The 26,524-nt window shown below is 41.9% G+C and overlaps 1 protein-coding gene across 1 annotated transcript; it reads left to right on the plus strand.

Moving 5' to 3' along the window:
• The first annotated feature begins 2,320 nt into the window (after positions 1 to 2,320).
• On the plus strand, positions 2,321 to 26,264 carry LOC126335694 (odorant receptor Or2-like). Its single transcript, XM_049999153.1, has 5 exons — positions 2,321 to 2,533; positions 2,638 to 2,849; positions 12,392 to 12,491; positions 17,486 to 17,587; positions 26,064 to 26,264. The coding sequence occupies exons 1-5, from the start codon at positions 2,321 to 2,323 to the stop codon at positions 26,262 to 26,264; spliced, it is 828 nt and encodes a 275-aa protein (XP_049855110.1).
• The last annotated feature ends 260 nt before the right edge of the window (positions 26,265 to 26,524 follow it).

Genomic DNA, 26,524 nt, shown 5'->3' on the forward strand with positions numbered 1-26,524 from the left:
TGACATCTTCTAGCAAGAAGCTGACTGGTGGAAGTGACAGATTTCGTGAATATGTTAGTGACAGTGATGATATTAACGAAGTACTGAATATTGGATTATTATCTTCTGTGCTGACAGAAAGTGTTCTGTGCAAAATGTGTTCAAGTATACGAGTGGGACTAGAGATAACAAAGCACTTTGGTTTAGCTTGTGAGATGAAGATAATCAGTGCATGTTGCAAGTATCAAGTGACTTTCTACAATTCACATGTTAGTCCCTTTGGTGAAAATTGACGATTTAGTGTGTTTGATGTGAATGTTCGACCTGAGTATGGTCTTTGATCCATTGGAAAAGGATCTGCTGCTGGTAAACTGTTTTGTGGTATTATGAACTTTGCCTCCAAGCAAATAGGGGGTACTACTGTGAACTGGTGGATCCTCTGTTGAAGGTGTGGCTTTGAAAACCATGAAGGAAGCAGTGGAGGAATCTGTAGAAATGAATGGTGGTTCTAGGGATTTATTAGTGGCATTAGATGGTTCCTGTGGTTGTAACGGCTACTTGTGGTGATAGTGCAAAAGTGATAGATGTTGCAATATTATAAAAATATTGTAGGTGCAAAAATAAAATCAAAGGAGAGCACAGTGGAACCTGTGAGGCAAATTTTAGTGGATCAAGTGGAGCAATGGAAGTGGATGGAGTGAAACAAATTTCTGAACATTCAGCTCCCAGATACAATGTTAGGTACAAATACTACCTTGGGGATGGTGACTCCAAAGGTTTCAAGACTATAGAGGAACTGAAACCATATGGAAAAGAATTTATAGTTGAAAAGTTGGAATGCATTGGGCATGTGCAAAAGCATATGGGTGCACGGCTTCGAAGGCTCAAACAAACTTTGGGTTCAAGTAAGCTCAGTGATGGAAAGACAATAGGAGGGAGAGGCAAGCTTACTGATGAGGTGATTGAACGTCGACAGTGATACTATGGGTATGCTATAAGGCAAAATACTAGTATGTTAGTGACATGTGAAAAGCAGTGTAGGCATTGTTCCTTCATACTGCCTCTTCCAATGAATACCCTCAACACAGCCTGTGCCCAAAAGATTCCTGGTGCAAATATAATGCAAAAATGGACTATGTTCACAAACATGCTTTGCCAGCAGCTGTGATAAATGCACTAAAACCAACTTTTCATGACTTAGCACAGCCAGAATTGTTACACAAATGTCAACACGGGAAGATGCAGAACCCTAATGAGAGTGTAAACAATTTGATTTGGAAAGTAATTCCTAAAAGGGTGTTTGTAAGCATAAAAACACTGCACTTTGGCATTTATGATGCAATATCAACCTACAACCAAGGGAACAGTGTGAAGTGTGAAATTCTGAAGGCATTAGGATTTACAGCTGGGGTGAACACTGTACGAACACTAAGAAATATTGACAGAGAAAGGATAAGAGGAGCAGAAAGAAGAGAAAGGCATATGAAGTATGATGGAACAACAGGCCAGAAAAGAAGACAGAAGAGGAAGCTTTTGGAGGATGAAGAAGAAGACCCTCATAATCTATCCTATAGTGCAGGAATGTATTGAGAAACTTTGATAGCCATTTCTCATAAATTAGAATTTTTCGAATATAATGATCATTTTCTCAAAATCCACTCAAGCTAGAGAGATGAAATTTTTATACAGCACTCCTAGTGGTCAAACTTACATTGTAACACAGCCATTTGGCAATATGTTCAGTAGTTTCATTTTAGTTAATTATAAAGCAATTATTTGTAAAAAAATTTGGGTCATTAATAAAAAAAATACTTGGAAGGAAACTAGAAAACATACTCCAAAATCCCTCTTTCGTAACTGCAATACTAAACCACTCTATATGTAAAAAAGTTCAAATTTTTCTATTTGGTAGTTTATTCATAAATGTTCCTCAAACTTAGTGATTTTAACATGGGAAGCATAGGCACCTCCAGCTCCCCTAAACTTCCAACAACGAGTCCAACCAGCCACAGAGTCTGTTACAAAGAAAGCGCAGTCAGAGATCCAATGCAAAGCACTACACAGCGCTGCCAACACAGAAGCAGCCCACTTACAATATGAATGCCAGCACCACTTCGCTGCCTGCATCTCGTGGTTGTGCGATAGCATTCTCGCTTCCCACACCCGGGTTCGATTCCTGATGGGGTCAGGGATTTTCTCTGCCTCGTGATGGCTGGGTGGTGTGTGATGTCCTTAGGTTAGTTAGGTTTAAGTAGTTTCAAGTTCTAGGGGACTGATGACCATAGATGTTAAGTCCCATAGTGCTCAGAGCCATTTGAACCACTTTTTGAACCACTTCGCTATGCTGAGCACCTGGCGCTCACTTGCTCAGTTGAATCGTTTGCAGAAGCCGTGGTCCAAAGAGGAGGGGCAATATGGCAGTGGGCGCACGCTGGCGGGCCAGGTTCTGTACCTGACGGTGGCCGGGATGTGGCCTCGCGGACGTGGAACACCCTACCTGCTGTACGTGCCGCTGGTGCAGCTGTGCGCTGTCTCCTACGTGGCTGTTGGTGTCGTCAGCATTCACACCGCCCGAGGAGACGTCAACAGCATTTCGTACACGCTGCTGCACACGCTCGAGGTCTTCTCCGGAATGGTCAAGGCGGGGCTCTTCTTCAGCAAGAGGCGGTCGTCATCGGACTGGACGGCTTCTTCGTGGCGGCCATGCTGCACGTGGGAGCCCTGCTGCAGCTGCTGGGTCAGCGCGTCTCAGGTGTGCGGCTTGCCGGTGACGGTGAAGCAGACCTGTCTGGTGACGCGGGTCTCAAGGTGCGACAAATGCTGTATGCAGAGCTCAGTGCCTGCATCAGCAGCCACCAGAAAATCACAAAGTAAGTTTGTATAAATGTCGATAAACGCCTCCTGGCACACATGGGAGATAGAAAGGAATGTAAAGGAACTGCAATATATTCAATAGTAGCTTTCAAATGGCTGTAACGAAAGGAATGCTATCGAGATTTCCAGGGTCGAAAGTTTTGATGATAATGGCTAGGGGGGGCTGCACTTTGTAGTCATCTGGAGTTTATTCTCGGTGCCCTCACTCACATCATAGTAGCGCATTCTGGGCTGATATCTTCTTGAACCATTTGAACCATTTGCAGTGCGGAACGAAAATAAAGCAAATAACTAAGTAATAATTAAGAAGAAAATGGTTCAAATGGCTCTGAGCACAATGGGACTTAACATCTGATGTCATCAGTCTCCTAGAACTTAGAACTACTTAAACCTAACTAACCTAAGGACATCACACACATCCATGCCCGAGGCAGGATTCGAACCGTTGCGGTCGCGCGGTTCCAGACTGAAGCACCTAGAACCGCTCGCCCACATTGGCCGGCTCGGACTGCGAATGTTTTTGGGCTACTTCGACAGTATTTCCTTGAGCGTTATTTCACAGAGGAGACAGAAAGCAGAAAATGAGAGGTTTCACAATACATGGACAAAGGGAAAACCTTCACCGCGCATAAATCCTTACATGTAATAAAGATAGTACGTTTGTATGTATGTCCCATATCTCTTTATAAACCAGTTTCAACCAAACTTGGTACAAATATCACTTACAGTCTGGAAAGGATCGCTGTGGGGTTAAGAACCACCTGCCTACCAAATGGGAGAGGCGACGCATGAATATCAAGACTTCGCTCATACGGAATTTGACGATTAGAGCACTCAGTGACTTGTAACAAACTTTACAAATTATTTCGAACATGTGCAAAAGTTTTTCATGATAACAACCCCAAAAAATTATGAAAGGATAAACGTTAATCGATTACTGCATTTTCGCTATTTATGCAGTAAAAATGCCACACATGAGCTTCACGTTTTGATTTATTACTGCATCACTGCTAAATGCATTCGTGGGACATTTCGCGCACATTATTCACATATGCCACTGACTGTACCTGCAAAAGTATACCATTGTACAACACATATTTCAGGAGATATGATGACAAAAACAAAGAGATGCGTGAAAAACTTCCGCATCATGTAAGAAGTTTACATTTATTACTTTGTTGATGCTAATGGCATTCTCAAAAAACGTCGCACACAGCATCCACACATGCTGCTGAAAATACTTACAAAATGCTGTCACTGAACGACAACTGGTTTAGGAGATACGACGTCATAAATATGAAGCTGGGTTAAAACGAAACAGCAGGGCGAAAATCGCTAGGGACGCAGGTGAACTATGTTTACAAATATGTATGAAACATGCTAAATATATGTGACGTGTGCGCATGCGGGCGAAGCCATGGGTGATCCCTCCGAAATCCCTGCGTCAATTTCAACCAAACTTGCTACACATACTACTTACCATCTGGAAAGAAGTACTGTGGAGCTTAGAACCAGCAAGATCCTGTTGGGATAGGGTTGATAACGTGGGGAGAGAAGGGGTAGGAAGATATGGACAAACGGAGAGTGGGCAGGTGAATATGGACTCAGACAAAAGGGGATGTGATGGCCTTAGAAGGGGTACGGAGCAGATAGAGGGGAGAAGGAGCTTGACTTAGAGGGAGGGAGGAGAAGATGGATAGACGGGGAAGGAGCACATGGACAGAGGAGGAAGAGAAGATGGATAGTGGGTGGGGGGACGAGGAAATGGATACAGAGGGGTAGAAGAAGATAGACAAATAGAAGGTTGGAATTAACACATGGCCTGGCAATGCAGGGTACTAGCCTAGTAAAAACATAAAGTTAAGAAATAATTTTCATGAAATAACATTTCCTTGAAGTGAAACCAGTCAGTTATTTTCTAGGGGAAAAATGAAATGAAATTGTTTTAGATTTATTTAGTATTTCTGATTTGGAAAGAGAAAACACAATGGATAAAGAAAAAAGTTTATTGATATTGCCTTGTAACTATTGGCTCAGTATGTGTATTGATTGAGTATGTATAAATTGTTTCTAGCAATCATTTGTCGATGTTTTAAATCGTTTCGACACGTTTTTTCTTATTTTTTAACTTCTCAGCAGTTTACCCTGTAAACCTTGTCAAAGACATATTTTTTGAGTTTTGCTTAGGCCTTTAATACACTGTGTAATTCCTGGTTATACGATTCTGATTTCGGCACTTTAACCATTCGGTACGGGGTAATGTGTGGTAACGTTGTGTGGCCGTTTCATCTAGTGTGATCACTACATTAACCTATATTTCCAATTCAGACGCATTTTTAAGATTCATTGTACATGTATCTTTCCATTATTTTTGTGAATGGAAAAAAATGGTTCAAATGCCTCTGAGCACTATGGAACTTAACATCTATGGTCATCAGTCCCCTAGAACTTAGAACTACTTAAACCTAATTAACCTAAGGACACCACACGACACCCAGCCATCACGAGGCAGAGAAAATCCCTGCTCCCGCCGGGAATCGAACCCGGAAACCCGGGCGTGGGAAGCGAGAGCGCTACCGCACGACCACGAGATGCGGGCTTTCTGAATGGAGGGTACACGTATGATAAGTCTCACTCTTGGTATACATGTTTCAGATAAGGAAACAGAAGATTCCAAACACAAAGTAAGTTTATCTTACTTAAACAGTAACATTCTGACAAACCTGTGAAAATAACGCGAGTTACAGTTCCACAACCAAGGACAATGTAGAAAATTTGCTTGCGAAATCGCAATCGTGCTTCCATTAGAAAAGCTACATGTGACAAATACATCTGATAGTCATATCAATGAGAATTATTAAAAAAAAAAACAGCTAGAAAATGTGGGTCGTCTGTAAATACAAAAAGATAGAAACCATCTATGCAGTGATTATGTTGTCAAACTCGCAAATGAGTCATGTTGCATAAAGCAGCAATGGAACTGAAAATATTTAAAGCAAAGAAGAACTTCCTAATAAGTTTCGATACCTACAATTCATAATCATCCCCATGATCTCAGTGCACAGAGTACACCAGTTTTCGACAAGGATAAAATAATGGATACAAAGAAATGTAGACCGGTCTTCCAGGTGACCCTATGTTTCTGGATTCTGTAATATCGTCTAGGGTGGGAAATAGTACAAACTACACGAAGTTTAATGATCAGCTTGTTCGACATCAAAACGAAGGATTTGGTCATACTGGTCCTCTCTCTTCCTTTAATTTCAAGGTTACTTACAAATCGTTTAATAATTTTTTTAATATTCACTGAATATAATTTTCTTTTTTAACTCGTCAATTTTCTTGTCCTTGGCGCCCATTGCCATAACATTTTTTTATTAATTAATTGATGTACGTTTGTTGTCCTTGTGACCTTCAGTTCGAAGCCAGATTTGAACAGCTTTCGATGGTAGGCTAACACTTAAAATTCTTTCCAGTTCTTAACAATTACTGCACCCTACATTCATTTGAGCCTTCTTAATGTATTCGAGTCTTTGTCTCCCTCCATAATTGTTACCCCTACGATTCCCTCCGTAAGCAAATTAACCATTCATTCATGTCTCGACAGATGACCTACCAACCAATCCCTTCTTTGTCACACTATGTATACATTTCTTTTTTCTCCAGTTTGATTCAGTATCTCCTCCTTAGTTACTAGCTCTATGCATCTAATCTTCAGCATTCTTCTTTAGCACTACTGAACCATCAATTAGGGTGGTTCACAAAAAACAACAACTCAAGTACACATGTTATTCCAAAACGTAATCGTGGAAGTAGGCGCCAGGAGGTGGTGGTGAAACAACACACAGTGCTAAAAATACCTTTTTATTTTCAAGACTTCCTCAGTAACAAATTTTAAAGTCTGGCATTTTTCAAACAAAAAAATAATAACAGTTTCAAAAACAATTTCCAATAGCCGATTAATTTTCTTTATGAAAAGGAGATTGCAAGGTATGACGTTAACAACTTCCCAATAATAAGATTTCAAACTTATCAATTCCTTATGAAAAACCTTTAAGTAGCTAGTTTATACTAAAGTTAAAATAATTGTCTCTTGCCAATTAAATAACTCATATTACACCTGTCAGTTGTTACAAGATAAATGTGAATAAACCAGCACACAAACCTTCACATTAAAGGCAGTTCCCAAAAAAAATTTTCCTTAGCTCCGTGAGGGAGTGACACGTCTAAAGGGACTCAGATCACAATACTAGGAATAGTTATTGGTGGTCTACAGGGCCACAGCATTTCAGCCCCAAAACTTGCATTACAAGCCACCATCTCCCCTAGTTAAACAAAGCCAGAAGATGCAGCAAGGGCGGTGCCTCTGAACCACAGAAACACACGACACCGACCCTAAATCACTCACTCAAGGTATGAATGAAACGGCCCGACCAAGAAGCAGTTACCACATTCCCGCGGACAGGCAAACGAAAACTGTGGTGGGAAAACCCCAACAAAGCCACTGGTGAAGAAATTCATACACTACACTAGAACTTGAAAAATCTCAACTTCTCACACTCCACCATAGCGCCGAAAACACGTTGCACTTCCTTATGCTCGTCAGAGCCAACCGCTGCCAGTTGTTTCAACGGCCGATAAGAAGACATACGGTCCCAAGCGCTGATCTCCTGCACCACGGCTTCTAAGCTTCATAATCCACGTACATGCGGGTAAGGCAGACTTAGCCCCTGACGGCCAAGAGGTCGGCCAAAGCACGTGGCGAGCAGTTGACGACCCCCAACAACAGCGGCCCGCTCATGCCACCACCTCTCTCGGTGACAGCCCAGTACGTACGCTCGATCGTCACGCGACCGTACTCTTGCTCCACCTCCCGCCAGAGGGCGGTAGCGATCCAAACAGCGCGCGAAACCATAAGCGCCACCACAAACACTAGACGCGAAGTGAAAACACTCCGCCGGACGCAGTTTTTGAAGAAATCATATTTTCTTCTTGTCTGAAATGCTTATTGTCTACGTCGCCCGGTTTTAAAGGTTGCACTCCAGGCTAGTACATTCACAAAAAACTTCCTAAGTTTATGTTCTTTTTCTTCTTTCGTTTCACCCTACTTTGGGGTGTATATACCAATAAATTTTTAATATTATCTGCCTTTCTATTACCCTAGTATTGTTTCATTCTTTCTGATCTTGGTTTCCTTTATCCTTGAGAGTTCTGGATTGTTCGTTTCGTTTTCATTTTGACCTGGAAAATCTCTTTCTTGTGTGTGGGTTTATATTTTTCTCAGTTTTATCTATGAGCATATTTTCTGTGATTTGGAGTTTTCCTAAGTCCTTCTCCGTTTCCTTTAATCAGTTTGGTTTGTTGCCAAAGTAGTCAAATTTTTTGTTACTCTATTAGGATTCATTCTGAGGATGTGTCCATAAAAATCAATTCTTTTTCTCATTGTGCCTCTGAGTTTTTTGGTAGTTTAGTTAAGGATTTCATTATCTATCTGAATTAATTTGTGTTGTGGAATCTGGGACCAACGATTTTTCTTAATATCTTCGTTTCTTTGACCTCCAGCTTTCCAACTAGGCCATGGTTGGTGATAGACAAGGTTTCGGCTTCATACAGGGCTTCCGTTTTGATTACTGTATTGGAATGTCTTATTTTTGTACTCCATGAGAGGAACTTTTTGGTATATGTGCTTTTGGCACGTTTGAAGGCAAGTTTAGTTTTAGTTGTTCTACGCCCCCTTTCTTCTTTCTCGAGGTTATTCCAGCTGATTCATTCTCCAAAGTTTTTGAATCCTTTGAGAGTGTATATTTTTTGTTCTCCCACTTTAAAATGTTTTGGTGGCTTTTTTTGTTTGGCATTATATTGGTGTTTTCAAAGGACTCTTTGAGACATATTTTTCAGCTTGTTTTTGTGGTTTGAGGGTCTGTTCTTTGGCTTCTTCCCATGTGCGGCAAGTAGGATCAAATCGTTGGCGAAGCCTAGAAAATTGACTTTGATGCCTTTGTTGCTTGTTCCCAGTCGGAGTCCACAATGGATCTTACCGTTTCACTCTCTGTCTACTTTTACTGAAGCGCAGTTAACTAACGGGGCGGGGAGGGGGGGGGGCAGCGTGAGAGAACGTCTTCTTGCCGTACATTAACCTTTATCTTAAAAGGACCAGAGACGATTGCCATGAACTGGACTGGTGTATGTATCCGTAAAGGGCTTCTCTGATTTGGTTTGTGGTTTTGTTGTCTAGGTTTAATTCTTTTAGCACAGAGGGGAGGGAGTCTTCGTCTATTGTGTCGTATGCTTTCTGAGTCAATGAAAGTGATCACACATGATGTTGGTCTTGGTTTTTGATAGGCCATGAGATTCTCGAGGTTTGTTCTGGACGGGATCTTCCCTTCCTGAAACCCTCTTAGTATTCTCCAAGTTGATGGTCTGATGGGGTTCTGCCCTGTTTAGCAGAACGTTAGAGGATATCTTACTCATTACATCTAGGAGTGAAATCCTTCTGTAGTTCTTGGGGTCAGTTTTAACACTTTGTTATGTGAGCCCTCTCCCACTCATCTGGGACTCTTCATTTAAGCAGATTTCTTAAAAGACGTTATGGAGAGAGTCTATGGCACTTTTGTTGACATTTTTTCCTAAGTTCAGCTGTGGTTTAGTTTTTTTTCTGGAGTTTATAGTTTTTGAGATTTGAAATGACTGTCTCTGGTTACACAGTGGAAGATGGTTCAGAGTTTGAGTTGTTTGCTGTTGAGGTCATAAAGTCCACTTTTCTATGGTTCCTTTACAGTTGAGAAGGTTTCTCAAATATTCTGGCAATTTTTGCAGTTATACCTACGGCTGCGGTCAATATATCCGTTTTTGTCTTGAAACCGTATGATCCGTGGGCTGTAGTGCGTTATTTTTTGTTTAAAAGTCTTACAAATGGCTCTTGCGTTAATTTTGATGAAGTCTCAATTGTTATTTAAGAGGAACTGATCTTCTTGTGCTTTTTTTATTCTTTTTGCTGTTTTTGATCACTATATTTCTAATGTTAAGAAGTTTTGTCTGTTATTTTAATTTTTCTGTGACTGCCATTGTTGCCATGATTTTCTTTTTAGTTCATAGAGTCTGTCACATTCTTCTGTGCACCAAGCATATTTTTTGGCTTAGGTCATGAGAGCCAACTGTTCAGCTTTGCTTACTAGACTTTTTCTATTTGATAGCAGTTTTGGTTCTGCATGTCTTTCTGAGGAAAAACTCCTTGGTGTTTATTATCTTTTCCTACGGTATTTTGTTCTTTTGGGGTTGTTGGTTCGATTTTTCCTTTTCGGTATGATTTTCATGTTTATTTTCAAAGGTATTAATCAGAATATAGGTTGGTCTCCCTGAGGGCTTTGACATTTTGTATGGAACTTTGGTCTAATTGCAGCGGGATCAAGTTGTCAATTCGGGTAGGTGTGGGTTTGATGATACCCATGTTTTCTGTTTTCAAGTTTGAAAAAACTGTCCCAAGGTACAAAATGATCATGTAGGATATATCAAATATTGTATTGCAATTTAAACGTGTTGAAATCGAGAAAATTTTATTAGTACTGTATTTAGTCGTTTGTCTGTTACGTTGTTCATCTACTACACACAAAAATCAGTCAGTAAACCAACATAAACAGGAGTATTATTAAAAACTACTTACTAGCTAAATACATTTTAAAACTAAAGCTGGTGGAAACTAGCACCAATCTCTATTTCAGAGGCACATAAAACTGTTAAGATATTAACGAAACTCAAGTTTATTTGCAAATATCACACGTTCTATGTAACGGATATTTCTTTAAGCTTTAAGTTAAATGAATTAGTCTGTGAGTGGCCGGTAGATAGCGAAGCGTAGTGCAAGGCTCGCTTGATTATGCAGTTAATTTTCAAATAACTTTTGGGAATTCAGCCAGGTAACACTTTCAGCGATTTGCAGATATTTCGGCGGGAGAACACCCCGCCATTTTCAAGGCAAACTAAAATGGCGGGGTGTTCTCTAGCCTAAATATCGGCGGTCGCTGAATGTGTTACCTGGCTCAATTTCCGAAAGTTATTTGAAAGTTGTATACGCCAGGAGAAACTCATGTCTCACATATGCAGGTAATGGTTGCCGTGGATGAAATTTCGAAACACTAAGTAGGGACAAAACGATTAAACTCGCCACCGACTGCGGGCTCTCAACAGCGCCACACCCTTAGCTGGCAATAAGAACCAAGCCATTAAATTTTAATCCTGAAAGTAAAAAACAGGTACTCTTGCAATCTAAGAGTAACTAGCGCACACTGCAATACAGGGATAAGTCTCATCATAAGGCAGTATAGACATTTATGCTCTAGGCGCTAATCTGTTTTCCCAAGTTTACTCGCATCCAACTGCTATCATGAATCCATACAGAGTCCCTTATATTACATTCATTCGTAAGATAACAGATAACGAGTCAAAAGACTGGCCGCAGACGGAATAACAAGCATTTTACGAGAAAAATTACTACAACGAAAAACCGGAAAAAGTTACAAATTTAACTTTTTTTATTTCCTCGATGACTAGTTTCTGCAGGGACCCATTTCCAAATCATAGTGCCAGATAGCCAAAATGGTATTTCCAGAAATACCATGTCAATAATACGTATGTATTATGAAGTGCAAATGAACAGTTATAGCGTATGTATATAACTATATGCGTTGTAACTGTTCATTTGCACTTCATAATAAGCATATATTTTTGGAACGGTTTTTGTATTTTTGGAAATACTGTTTTGACTATATGGCACGATGATTTGGAAACGGATCTCGGCACGAAGCTAGTCATAGAGTAAATGAAAAAAAAGTGAAATTTGCAACTGTTGGATGGTTTTCCGTTGTACAGATTAACAGAAGTTGCTGACCTTTAGTTATTCCAGCATGCTGGAAGCTCGTAAAAGATCACTACAACACAGATAATAGGAACTCTGCTCAACAGAAAACTCGTAACTCGTAGCACAGCTTGGTATACTATACATCGCAGAAGACTGTCTGCTGTTTCAAGTTACTAGATGATAGACGACCGACGAAGTACGGCTTAAATGTTCACATGAAATAAAAGCTGCTTCAAAAATATATACAACTTTGGTGGCCTAATATTCTGTAACTCAATAATTAACAGTATATTCCAAATAGCTTTAGTACTGTGTGATATACAGGACTTGAAATATTTGCAAACTTCGGAAACACACGACCTCATTTATGACAACAACAAAAAACTGTGGAAAATGGCGGAAAGTGATTATGGTGATATCTAGTGGATATTCCTTCACATGGTTATTAAATAACCAGATTGAAATATCGAGCAAGGAACACCATGTGTTCCTAGGTTCACTCTCTTCTAGGTACAACACTCTCCTCTACTTTACGTTTAATTCTTAATGTAAGACTTTTCTGCACCCAGTGTGCAGACTCAGAGTTCAACAGACTCAGTCTCCGACTGCATAGGCAAATGCCAGTGAAGTGGGGATGTAGTCTGCCAGGGTCCGGAGTGTGATGTGATATGGCTGGTGCTGCAGGTTCCTGCGACACCTGGAGTCCGCCATGGGCGCCATGGTGCTGGTGCAGCTGTCCTCCACCATGCTCAACCTCTGCATAGGACTCTACCACCAGACTAAGGTGAGCACAAGTGTTCACAGGGCCTGCTACTTAAGCAGCTAGCGTTTCTATTTTAAACAAACTCAAGTCTCACTTTTCTAAACAAACTACCCATGTCACGTAACGAGTTATAGCCACTTTCCAACTGAGAGCAGTGAATATTATTAGACTCAGGAACACTTAAAACAGCGCACCAAGAAGGAAGAAAGGTACAGGTGCGAAACTTTGCAAATAAGTTTACTGTGGTCCATATGTACACGATAGATGTTTGGTGTCAATGCGCATGCCCATATACCCGGCAGTGGCGCTTCAATCGGGCAGGCCGCCTCATTTAAACGGCGCTTAGTCGACGAGTCATACAGGTGACGATCATATCCGGAATCGACGAGAAGTAGACGCAGAATGGCAGGTGTCAGACATTTGTCACAGTTAAACCAGTCTGAGAGGGGCCTAATGTCGTGAAAACCGCAGCTGGCCAACACACCGTGTGCCTCTCCAGGTCGATCGTTCGGAGTGTTCAGTCAGACGATGTTGGGAGCAGTGGATACGAGATGGCACCCAGGTGCAACGTACCAGTCTGGAGCGCCAGAGAGATGACGAGGCGAGATGATGGAAGGATCGTGCAGCATATGGCCAGGGATCCTGCAGTGACTAGCTCCACGATACGAGCAGATGTACGGGTGCCAGCTATTCCACAAACCTTTTCCAGACGCCTTGCGACTTTATAATCTTGGCACCCTTGTCAGGTACTACCGTTAACATTGAGACATATGTCTAGATTGGCGCCAACCAGAACGACGTGGACTGCCACCGAGTGACATTACGTGGCTTTTAGCCATGGATCCCGTTTCGTTTTGGGGACAGATGATAACCACATATGGATGTGGAGGCACAAACAGTACTCTTCCACACACGCATTCGCGTGCCACATCGCCCGCACATCCTGCGTAACGGTCTGGGAGGTCATTGCCTACGATAGCCTGTCCCCTCTAATTTCGAACATGGAACCTTAACGGGTCAGCGTTATGCTGATGGCATTTGTCAACGATATGTGGGACCTGTCCTACGCTGTTTACCAGAGAACTTTCCCAACAAGATAATGCTCCTCAGCATGCGGCTCGAGTTGCTCAAGACTTTCTACATTATACGATATTGCCGTGCCTTTGTTATTCTGAATTAGTATGAAAAGTTCCTTTGGATAGGCATGCATGTCCCGAGGAACTTTATATCGTAATTCAGAATAACACAGGCACAGCAATATCGTATTTATTCACCGACATCGGATAAGCGACTTTCAGGTAAAATGTCCCACTCATACGGGAATATACTTAATAGATGTACAAGTATAGATGTAGACGCATGGTTCACAACATATGGAAGTTTGGTTCTGGCCTTGAATCATGCGCGGGTAGCCAAATTGTAAGGCCATCGCTAGTTATAAGTGAGAAGTTCATATTATGACCCGATCCGATACAAATTTTCATTGTCGTCATCCCACTCTACAGCTGATGATTGTCCATATTCGCAATTGCGAATACACTTAATGTATTTATACGTTATGTTCCAATTCCTCCATGGCCGGCTTGCTCCCCAAAATTGTCTACTACCGAGCATGTATGGCACCAATTGAAACGCCATTTTCCTTTGAGTCACTCTCTACATTATATGGAAGTGACTCTTCAAAACTTGCGGGTCAGTCTGCTTCAAGACAACATCAGACATCTAATCAATTCGATTCCCGTCCACTTTGCGGCATGTATTCCAGCAAACGGTGGTCCAACGTGTTATTGATGTTGCTCTATATTGTCTACTTGTACTAATTGTGTTTGTTTATTTGCCTTGGTTTTGGAATGAAGTGATTCTCTCATCTTTATCATTATGTCTAAAAAAATTTATTTACATCCGATGCTCCATTCTAGGTACGCTGTTTTCAGTGTTCCTGTACCTTCGCAGGTATTAGATTTGTTGACAACGAGAAGGAGTAAATATTGACAGTGCTGGCGGAGAAATTGATGAAATATGCAAATGTTAAAGTTGAGGAAGTCGTAGCGTTCAAGGAAGGGCGCATACGACGCAGTGCAGAATTGGATTCAAGTGCCTGGCATATAGAAAACAAGGAGCAAAGAGGCCACAGTAAATGTTTCATTTACAACAGGATTATTATTTATTGTATGATGACAGTAGAAATACTAAATTGTTACTTACAACAAACACAAACATTTCTACACAGATTTACACAATCTCAAGTTCATAATGGGCTCCTACCTCTAAGTTCAGGTTTAAAATCCTGGCACGCCGGAGTGGCCGAGCGGTTCTAGGCCCTACAGTCTGGAACCGCGCGATCGCTACTGTTGCAGTTTCGAATACTGCCTCTGGCATGGATTCGTGTTATGTCCTTAGGTTAGTTAGGTTTAAGAAGTTCTGAGTTCTAGGGGACTGAAAACCTCAGATGTTAAGTCCCATAGTGCTCAGAGCCATTTGAACCATTTTTAAAATCCTGTCAGAAGCTTCTGCAGACAAATTGTGAAGGTATTCCATTGTCCCTTTGAATGCGCTAAGGAAACATTCAGTGTAATGTAAGGTTTTGTTTGGTGCTCGTCACTGCAGTCACATTCAGGGGAGGACCTGCACCCCCATTACTGCAGCAATGTTCCACATCCGTTCCGATCAGTTCTGATACGATTCAGCATGCACCAGAGTCGTCGGGGTAAATGAAAACCTGCCTTTCGCTCCCAGGGAGTTTTGATTAACTGGCGATGCTTCACGGGCGATTACTCCTGCCTTTTATTGTTCCAGGCTTCTTATATGTTGAAGTGAGTGTCCTGCAGACTGATTGCTGTGCGCCATAGCAATTGCGTGTTTGCTAGATCAACACAACCTGTGATGAGGCGTATCGCTTGATTGAGTAGAGTGAGTTACTTTAGCGTGAGCACTGTTTAGCCAGATGGACTACTGCTGCTCACATCAGCAGGTATTACCTCTCCATTACCCTGACTTTTTATCTGTTCTCTAGGAGGTGGTAAGAGAGCAACTACTGTTAAGATGAGACCGAACTGTCTTAAACGATTGTCGGTCAGAATCTAACGAGGAAATTTACCCAGAAAGGTCCTTCTCAGGACCCGCAACATCGTAGATTGAACCTTCAGTGCCAATTTGTCAACCAAACATAGAACTCATAAGCAGGGCAAACAGTGATTGCTTATCTAGAACACTAAGAGAACATCAGATTGATATCTTCTTACTACACAATAGGCTAAATGTAGTAATCGGCTCCAATACTGCAGTATTATGAACAATATATGGAAACACCATCTTTGACAAAACCTCACAGCTTTTGTCACGGATAACTATACTTCAGGGGAAACAAAAAACTAAAATTTGTTCTGTCTCTGGGGTGCCGTATTAAAAGGTGCCAATCAGTATTGCTAATGGAGACGACATTAGTTTCAAAAACAATTTTCTAGACTACATTAGAGTTCTACGACATACTGAAGCATTAGAATCAGAGTGGCCGGTGCTTTGTCGAGATTATTCGTACACATTACACTGTAAATAAAGGTTGGCAAAGTAAGTGTGTGACGAATATTGCCAGACAAAAACGCCAATTCACTTTTGATTGTTATGTATGCATTCAAGTGATAAGAACTTCGTTTTGGGGTCACTTCTCATGTATGACTATAAAAAAAAGGTTCAAATGGGACTTAACATCTGACGTCATCAGTCCTCTAGAACTTAGAACTACTTAAACCTAACCTAAAGATATCACACACATCCATTCCCGATGTAGAATTGAAACCTGCGACCGTAGCGGTCACGCGGTTCCAGACTGAAGCGCCTAGAACCGCCCGGCCACACCGGCCGGCACTATAAAAGCGAAACCTCATAATAACATACAGATATGAACAGCAAAAATTACCCAAACAAGTGTAGACCCAGCTTATTCCTAGGTTACCTCCTAGAAGTAGATCCATCTTCGATAACGCTCCGTATCAGAACATGCAACAGGGGAAAAGCTTAAATTATGCGGCTGACCTGACCAGAACTTAGCATATAGTGATCCAGACCTAAGGAAAACTGAACTTTTGGGACTAATTAAGAAGCACCAACCTTCTCCTGTTTATTCTATCAACAAAATTTTTAGCTTTACTCTTGTCACCAACATTGCCTGAGAAGTTATTCTTGAACATCAAGAACAATATGGTCAAAGACGATACGGTGTGGAACCTCTGTATTAATGTATTTTATGTGAAACATTGAACTTAATTTGCGTCCTGTGCTCTCCCTGCGCTCTATACTCGGTATTCCAGGCATAGACTGAACCAGTCATTTGCAGTTGCTAATATTCCTAATGATCCCTGCTCCTTTCAGAATTTTAGGACCGACAGTGTCAAAGACATTCGCTTTGTAAATTTGTGGAACGCTTATGTTTCTCTACTATCTCTTTTGTGAAAGCTATTCTGGCTCACTCTCTACTTTTTCTACTTTGTAAAACAAGCTATACTCCGCTGAGAAAGTCAAATATCTTTGGTTACTTCATTGGTCTTTCATAACCGATAATATTATTTTTATGAATGATGCCACGTTTTACTGGTGCCCCAAAATTTAGGATACGGTTTTGGCTGTAAGTGCGAGAAAAACACTGATGTGTTAAATTTCAGTAATATCAAAATATTACAGCATGCAACCATAAAATGTAAGTTGTAGTCACACGAGTGGTTTCCGTCGCAACGTTTATCTAAATGTGTTTATTTATTTACACGTCCAGTTCCGTAAGACCACATTGAGGAGCAAATCTCCAAGGTCATTGAAGAGTCAGTACATGAAATTACAACAGAAAAGTAATAACAGATAAAAATAAAATGTTTATGAACTCAAAAAAGTCAAGCCATAAGTTTAAGTACACGCAATGAACCATATAACATAATAATTAGCTTATTTTTTCGAGGAAATCCTCAACATTTGCTTCCTTCTGGCAAGAAGTATGGGAAGTATTTGTCTTTGGTGTGTGTGTGCAGATAAGGGACGTCCTCACCGCTCTGCAGTACGCCATGCTCCTACCCTTCTACAGCAGCCAAATCTACTTCTACTGTTGGACGGCTGATGCCATCACACAGCAGGTGGGCCTTAACTACGTTACGAACACATTTTGTTTACGTGGCTAAATGCCCACACTGGCTCTGCAGCACCATCGCTGTCGGTGCGACGAGTTCGTGAGTATGCCAGTTGTTTGCACGTAGCATAAGCTTTATTATGCGTCCTGCTATTCAGTTTCTGAGAGCGCGTGCAAGCAAACGCTCGGACGGGATGCTGTATCGGAACTGTGCTCAATAGTCTAGCATAAGGATTAAATCCAGAGTGAGCAAACACCATCAGTGTATATAGAAGGCTTTGGTTCTGCTGACGTCCCCTGTCTCGTTAACTAGATCACCCAGTGTTACCGTGTACTCGTACTGAAAGACAAAGTACTCCGAATCCAACTGTAAAAATGTCAGACTTGCTAGTGTGGCAGTAAAGCGCGTGCCTGGAACCCGAGATCTCGCGGAATGGAATCCCGGTCGGACAACGGAAATTTTCAGTGTGCCTTTAATCTAATCGTCACTTGTTAACGGTGTGAAGAGTCTCTAGGAAAACACGTGGTCCGTATTTCACGTTAAACCATAATACCTGTTTTCGCAACTGGATATCTCAAGTAGATTAGGAATACGTAACTCACCGAAGACGCGTTAAACTGAAAGGCTTGTACTCGGCCACTAAGTCAAAGTGAAAAAAAAAAAAAAAAAAAAATTTGGATTAGGAGATATTATTAACTGACAGCAGTCGCAAAATAGCGCACAATTTTATTTCTGGAATTATAATGCAGTTAGGAGTTGGGCACAAACAATTAGTAATTTTCAACGAGTAATCTCGATACAAAATGTGGTTTTATGACATCAGTAATCAAGAAATTGTTGTTTATTTAAAAAAAAAAATAACTTGTTAGCATCGTCACTAACAATGCTCCCACTAATACGCAAATATTACGAGGGTCACTCCAAAAGAAATGCACACTATTTTTTTAATTCCAGCTTTTATTCTACATGTTTTGAAAGTTTTACAGTGTGTAGATACATCCTTTAGGAACAATATTTTAATTTCTCCACATAATTGCCATCCCTCTCAACTGCCTTACGCCATCTTGAAACCAGTGCCTCTATACCTGTATTGTAAAATTCTGGACGAACCTGTTGCAGCCACTGTTTGCCAGCTTTCACAAGGGAGTCACCATCTTCAAACCTTGTTCCACGAAGCGAGTCTTTCAGTTTCCCAAATAGATGATAGTCACATGGAGCCAGGTCAGGACTGTAAGGCAGGTGTTTTAGTATTGTCCATCCGAGTTTTGTGATCGCTTCCATGGTTTTTTGACTGTCATGTGGCCGTGCATTGTCGTGCAACAGCAAAACATCCTGCTTTTGCCGATGTGGTGGAACACGACTCAGTCGAGCTTGAAGTTTCTTCAGTGTCGTCACATATGCATCAGAATTCATAGTGGTTCCACTTGGCATGATGTCCACAAGAAAGAGTCCTTCGGAATCGAAAAACACCGTAGCCATAACTTTTCCAGCAGAAGGTGTGGTTTTGAATTTTTTTTCCTTGGGTGACTTTGCATGATGCCACTCCATTGACTGCCTCTTCGTCTCTGGTGAAAAATGATGGAACAATGTTTCATCACCTGTCACAATTCTTACAAGAAATTCATCTCCACCATTCTCGTAGTGTTCCAAAAGTTCGCTGCATACTGTTTTCCTTGTTTCTTTGTGAGCCGCTGTCAACATCATGGGAACGCATTTGGCACAAACCTTTTTTAACGCCAACACTTTCAGTATTCTGCAAACACTTCCTTCCCCTACCCCAACGTAGCGTGACAATTCGTTCACTGTGATGCGTCTGTCAGCAGTCACCAATTCGTTAACTCTCTGCACATTGTCTGGAGTGTGTGCAGGACGAGGCCTGCAGCTGCGAGGACAATCCTCATTATTGCCGTGCCCGCATTTATCACGTAACCTGCTTGCCCACCCACTAATTGTAGTGCGATCGACCGCATCATCTCCATATACCTTTCTCATCCTCTTGTGGATGTTTCCAAATGTCTCGTTTTCACAGCACAGGAATTCTATGAAAGCACGTTGCTTCTGACGAACAAGTGTAGCACCCATCTTAAAGACATGTGTGACGGCGCCACTCACGGGAACAGTTTGAACTAAGTTTGAAAACAAGGATGTATCTACACACTGTAAAACTTCCACGCATGCAGAATGAAAACTGTATTTTTACAAAAATAGTGTGCATTTCTTTTGGCGTGAATCTCGTAATAAAACCTCAGATGGGAAAAAATTTTCCGGTAACAGAATTGCGCTTTCTGGTCTCTCTGACCAGAAAATTATTTAAATGAAAAGCCACATCTACGGTCCCTGGCCAATTAACATAAAATACAGGGTGTTTGTAATTAAACTTTCGCTAACTGAGCAGGAAAATTATTTGTCACATGGAAACCAAACCTTATATGATTGTTTGCGGCAGCTGATACTGTTTGCTGCAGCCTTTGCATTGTTGGTAGTGTTGGTGTCATGAGCTGCTGTATGGCGCCAGTACTGGGGCGGTGACATAAGGTTAAAACACAAGCATTTTTGAGCGTTACAGCTGCAGACAGTCGAAATCGGTCTGGCCACCAGATACTCGTAAAGCTGTTTTATCTAAACAACATCAGCAGTGCTTCTGCTCTTCGCCAATGTCAAAGCATTAATATGAAGACGTCTTCTTTCCGCACCGTGCTTGTAGAACATTACCCGGAAATTCGAATTAACTGACGGTTTGAAAATTGTACCTGGGATAGGCAGACGGACAATTGCCCCACAGATTGTTTAAGAAGTTACTGTTGTTGTTTAACGACTGATACTAGAAATAAAAGTAATATGATATATTGGCCCACCCGGTTAGCGTAGCAGTGTAACGCACGGCTTTCCGGAGTGGGAAGGATCGCCTGGTCCCCGGCACGATTCCGCCCGGCAGACTTGTGTCGAGGTCCGGCGAGCCGGCCAGTCTGTGGACGGTTTATAGGCGGTTTTCCATCTGCCTCGGCGAAAGCGGGCTGGTTAATCTCGTTCCGCCTTCTAATATGTCAGTATCATGACAACTATCAAGTTCTTATTACTTTAACATTTCTCTCAGGCACATATACTAATTTTTAAATGAAATGCCGCGACGTCTTGTCATATAGCCTCCGTCCACTACAGTGTCATCTCAGTCACTTTGTGTCACTTCCAAGTAGCTGATAGCTTCGCGATATGATAAGAGGCCTCATATGTATACACAGTAAATCTTAACAGTTGGCTAGAACATAGGGAAAACCGCACAGATTTCACACCGGTGCATATAAACTTACTTTCAAATTCTTGCAGGCTTTGACTCTCACAATGTCAAACCACTTCCTCCGCGGACTGACACCTACAGTCAGGAGGGCTGCTTGTAGACTCACGGATTTCACTGTCTACGGTCAGTTTCAAGAAGTTGTTTTCATGTTTGGGCCTTGCTGGTGCTCATCTTCAAGAGCAGCATGCAGGCACTCTCATTCGTTAACGCCTGCTCCAATTAACAGCACTTCTCTGGAGAGAGCTGATTCCCACCAGGGCTTCCACAAGTTTATATCCAACAGGTGCCGGAAAGGATCTGCTACGGCGATAAATCTCCCTAGTTCTTAAGACAGCACATTAGCCTCCGATCGCAAATCACTTCAGACGGATTACAGACATAGGCAACTGGACCCATTAGCTCCAGGTCGGACGCAGGTGGAAGTCAGTTGCTGTCTCTAGAGATGCGGCTAGAAACGATGTGTTACAATGTATCTTCTTATTGATCAGTTAATAACACTCGGTTTTTGAAAGATTTTCCTCTCGTTCTGTAAATCAAAACAGTTAATAAACATCGACTGAAAAACTTTGTTTAGAAAATGTAAGAAAATTGAAATTGTGTGTAGTTTACCACAAGCACTCCAAGTCGTCTCTACTCTTCGTTTCTTTCCTGGAGCATGTGCTGAGATGAAAAGATGAACCTAACGACAATAGAGACTGGGGTCAGTTCCATACAGCAACATAGAAACCATGGAGAGCCTAACGCCAGTGCAGATCTTGAACACTAAACCAATTATTGAGAATGAAACATATTACCACCAAGGGAACGTAAATTGAAGTGATACATTTTGATGCAAAACTGCGTGCTACACTGCCATTCAAGACCGTCAAAGAATCACACTCATACACTACAGTGGCCATCAGGGCGCAGTAGCCTCCGCTTCACCCCCTTCATCCATTACCCCGTGATGTACCCATACGAAGTACTGGCTGCTTTGTCAACACAACACACTACTTACGTATTCCTACAGCTTTCTTCCGTGAAACCATTCTTCTTTGCAAGTGAGAAATGGTGATGCTGAATACGAACCGCCTGTGTACACTACAGGTTCGATTCAATGTCGTCTTGACATTCGCCAAGACTAAACTGACATCAGAAATTAAAGTGGAAATATAGGACTGTTTGTATTTAAATTTTAGCTGTTTGAGACGGCCCCATGACAAAACGAGTGATCGTAGGGCAGTAAAACTTTGTAGAAACATTTGTGAGGACATGTGGCAGAGAAATAACGAATAAACCATTGAAAGAAACATTTTGATTGCCACACGAGAGGATAACACTTGTTAACTGCGTACTATGTTACGTGCCAGCCTACAAACGCTGCTCAATGTCATGACCATCTGCATGCACGCCAGCCTGGAACCGCACTCGAGATTGCCCTTCTCGTATCCGTAACATCTCATATGGTATGTTACAACTTTTGAATCTCCCACATGTGTTAGTACCCCGTCGATAAACTCTGTCCTCCAGGTAACCCTGCAGCCAGAAATCAGACGGCTTCAAATCAAGTGATGTTGGGGGCCACGCAGTTTGAAACAATCAGCCAGTGGTTAGGTTTCCTCCGAATATGTTACAGAGCAACCAAGTGGTCTCACGAGCAGCGCCAGGTGGAGCTCCATCGTGCATCAAAACAGTTGCGTCCAAAGCATTTCTCTCCTGTAGAGCGGGGTTCACATGTTAGCGAAGCAAATTACAGTGACTTGTTCCATTCATGCTTCATGTCGTTGGTCCTTGTGGTCCAAGATCCTCCTACGTCACTAAATGTTCGAATGTGTGTTAATTCCTAAGGGACCAAACCATTGAGGTCATCGGTCCCTAGACTCAAACACTACTCAAACTAACTCACGCTATGCACAACACACACACACCCATGCCCGAGGGAGAACTCGAACATCCGGCGGTAGCGGCCGCGCAGTTTGTGACATGACGCCCCAAACCGCACGGCTACTCTGCGCGGCCCTACGTCACTATAGCAGTACCAACGCCTAAGAGCAAGTCACTGACACTGCAAACAACGCAAATCCTGCAGTGCACAGTCTGAACATTATTGGTATAAAGCTGGGTACCTGCACAGTGAGTACTGGCTCAAGCAACTAAAGTTTAATTGCAACCACCAGGTTGTTGCTGTTGTGGTTTCTATCCTGTGCAAGCTTCTTCATCTGCCAGTACTTACTGCAACCTACATCCTTCTGAATCTACTTAATGTATTCATCTCTTGGTCTCCGTATATGATTTTTACCTTCCACGCTGCCCTCCAATGCTAAATTTGTGATCCCTTGATGCCTCAGAACATACCCTACCAACCGGTCCCTTCTTCTTGTCAAGTTGTGGCACAGACTCCTCTTCTCCCCTATTTTATTCAAAACCTCCTCATTAGTTATGTGATCTACCAATGTAATCTTCAGCATTCTTCTGTAGCATCACATTTCGAAAGCTTCTATTCTCTTCCTGTCCAAACTATTTATCGTCCATGTTTCGCTTCCATATATGGCTACACTCCATACAAATACTTTCAGACACGACTTCATGACACTTAAATCTATACTCGATGTTAACAAATTCCTCTTCTTCAGAAACGGATTCCTTGCCATTGCCAGTCTACATTTTATATCCTCTCTACCTCGACCATCATCAGTTATTTTGCTCCCCAAATAGCAAAACTCATTTACTACTTTAAGCGTCTCATTTCCTAATCTAATTCCCTCAGCACCACCCGACTTAATTCGACTACATTCCATGACCTTCGTTTTGCTTTTGTTGATGTTCATCTTATATCCTCCTTTCAAAACACTGTACATTCCGTTCAACTACTCTTCCAAGTCCTTTGCTGTCTCTGAGTGAATTAGAATGTCATTGGCGAACCTCAAAGTTTTTATTTCTTCTCCATGCATTTTAATACCTACTCCAAATTATTCTTTTGTTTCCTTTACTGCTTGCTCAATATACAGATTGAATAACATCGGGAAGAGGCTACAACCCTGTCTCACTCCCTTCCCAACCACTGCTTCCCTTTTATGCCCCTCGACTCTTATAACTGCCATCTGGTTCCTGTACAAATTGTAAATAGCCTTTCGCTCCCTCTATTTCACCCCTGCCACCTTTAGAATCTGAAAGAGAGTATTCCATTAAACATTGTCAAAAGCTTTCTCTAAGTCTACAAATGCTAGAAAAGTAGGTTTGCCTTTCCTTAATCTTTCTTCTAAGATATGGCGTAAGGTACTGACCTTGCCTCACGTGTTTCAACATTTTTACGGAATCCAAACTGATCTTCCCCGAGGTCGTCTTCTACCAGTTTTTCCATTCGTCTGTAAAGAATTCGCTTTAGTATTTTGCAGCTGTGACTTATTAAACTGATATTTCGGTAAATAATATTTAATTTATTAAAAGTTTTCAAGAAACGGTGACTGTCCTTCCATCTCCAGGCGGATGAATTATTCAGAAACAAGAGAGATGCAGTGGGAGACAAGTAAGTGATGTTAGCCTTCTCAGTGGAAACGTAGGGAAGGAATATGAATGCTCTGCTAAAAGTAGACCAATGCAGTGTTGTTGTTATTGTTGTTGTTTGCAAGGGGGGGGGGGGGGGTTCATATCAGACGTAGCATTCACCAGGTACTGGCTAGGAAACAGCCGTATTCTGTGTCCTGTTGGTATCATTGATGGTGTTGTGGGTGGTGCTGGAAGTGTTGGTGTGCAGTGACTGTGGCAGCGTACAGCAGCCACTGGGCTGAATGCTAGTACCAACTTCCTGAGCGTGCTCTGTATAGTTTTGTTGTTGTTGACTGCCTTTGGTAGCGTTCAGCAGCTACTGGTTTTTTTTGTTCGTATTCGTGGGGTGGAACGCTGTCTCTGATGGCATACAGCAGTCGCTTGTTGAGCACTGGCATCATAGAGAGGTTTGCATCGTGTTGTCGTTTCTGTTTGTAGGGTAAGCCGCTGTCTCTGGCGCCATCTGACGGCATGCAGCTCATCCCCGTGACATTGTAGTTGTTTGTAGGATGAGCTGCTGCTCTTGGTGACACATAACCATGGAGGTATCATGAGGGTGAATACGCTAAAGCCTTACGCTGTACATTGCTTCGAAGCCGGCACTGCTATATTAGCTTGTCCAAAACATTAGCAGACCATTGCTTCTTGTTCTTAATCTCCGTCGTGTGCATGCAACAGTTGTTCTAAATAGTAAAAGTTGTACTGTTTGTGTGGGCCATGCAGCATCAGGAAGGCATTATCAGATGATTTTCGTGTCTTAAGTGCCTATTTCACCCCATAATACGACGCACTTTGCCTCGTTAATGTAACTTTCTTTTTGCTATACGTTTCGAATAACCAAGAATGTAACTTGAAAAGGCTGCTTTCAATATCCAGCATTTTTCTTAATACGAACTGACGAAAGTCATGTTACCTTTCTATCGCCTCCAGAAAATGCTGAGAATGAATTTTGCAACGTTTCATTCGTTTCTAGTCTTTTCTACACAGAGCGGTCGCAAGAGAGATTTTCTAACTGGACTGATAGTAAATCTAAATACCACAAATAAAACCACAAGAGCAAAAGTAACCAATACAACTAAAATTAATGTATATAAAAGAAAATATCGCTTGAACGAGTACACTTACGAAAGAAATGTGATTCCTTTACGCTTTAGACTATAATTAGACGGACTAGTACACCTGTTAATGATGCACGCTACCAATTTTTTCTATCGAACACATCCATCATGTAGGTCGGCTTCAATTTTGTGACTTCATGACAACTCCTCTTTTTATACTCCATGCATACAACAGTCATTGCTGTGTCTTTGGCGGCGTACAGCGGCTGCTGGGCGTACACTGGCTTCATTCTCGAAAGAATGTTTTTCGAAGTGTTGTTGTTGCCTGTAGGTGGTGTCTATGGCAGCCTCTGGGTCAGACTCCATAGAGTGCCGTCGATAGCGTTGTTTGTTATAGTTCGCAGGGGGAGGCTCTGTCTCTTATGCCGTACAGTACCACATGTGTGAGCATTAGCATCATCTCCCAGAGACTCTTCTCCATCATATTCGTTAGACTGTAACACGAAGTGCTGTCTTTGGTGACGTACAGCAGCTGCGCTGGGTGAGCAATGGCATAAACTGTCAGTCAGAGCTTTGCATAATGTTGTGTTGTTGTTCTTTATAGGGTGTGGGGCTGTCTCTGGCGGCATATAGCAGCTGGTGGGTGGGCGCTGGCACCAGCTTCCAGAAGGCTCTCTCCATTCTAATGGCACGCGCCCACAAGCCACTGGTGATCACGGCAGGCCGCCTCTACCCCATCAATACAGCTGCCTTCGTAGCGGTCAGTCCAAATTATCTCGATCTGTACTTTGTTGGTTCTGTTTAACGCTTTATTCATCTAACGAATGTTGCCAAAACTCTTGTGAGTTTTATCAGATTGTGAATTGAGCACTCCACAACATACTGGTGAGCAATTTAATTTGAGGTAGTTACCTAGCTGTGTGGAAGCTCTTTCAACCTTGATGATGAAGACACATCATGGGAAACCATAAACATGACGCTACGATTAACACATTTGATTCCAATCTGAAAACTCTGAGGCTTAAATCCTAGTCGAGCGGTCCTAATTTGCAGCCCTCAACGGGC

The sequence above is a fragment of the Schistocerca gregaria genome, chromosome 2 (assembly GCF_023897955.1).
Source record: "Schistocerca gregaria isolate iqSchGreg1 chromosome 2, iqSchGreg1.2, whole genome shotgun sequence".
Lineage (NCBI taxonomy): Eukaryota > Metazoa > Arthropoda > Insecta > Orthoptera > Acrididae > Schistocerca > Schistocerca gregaria.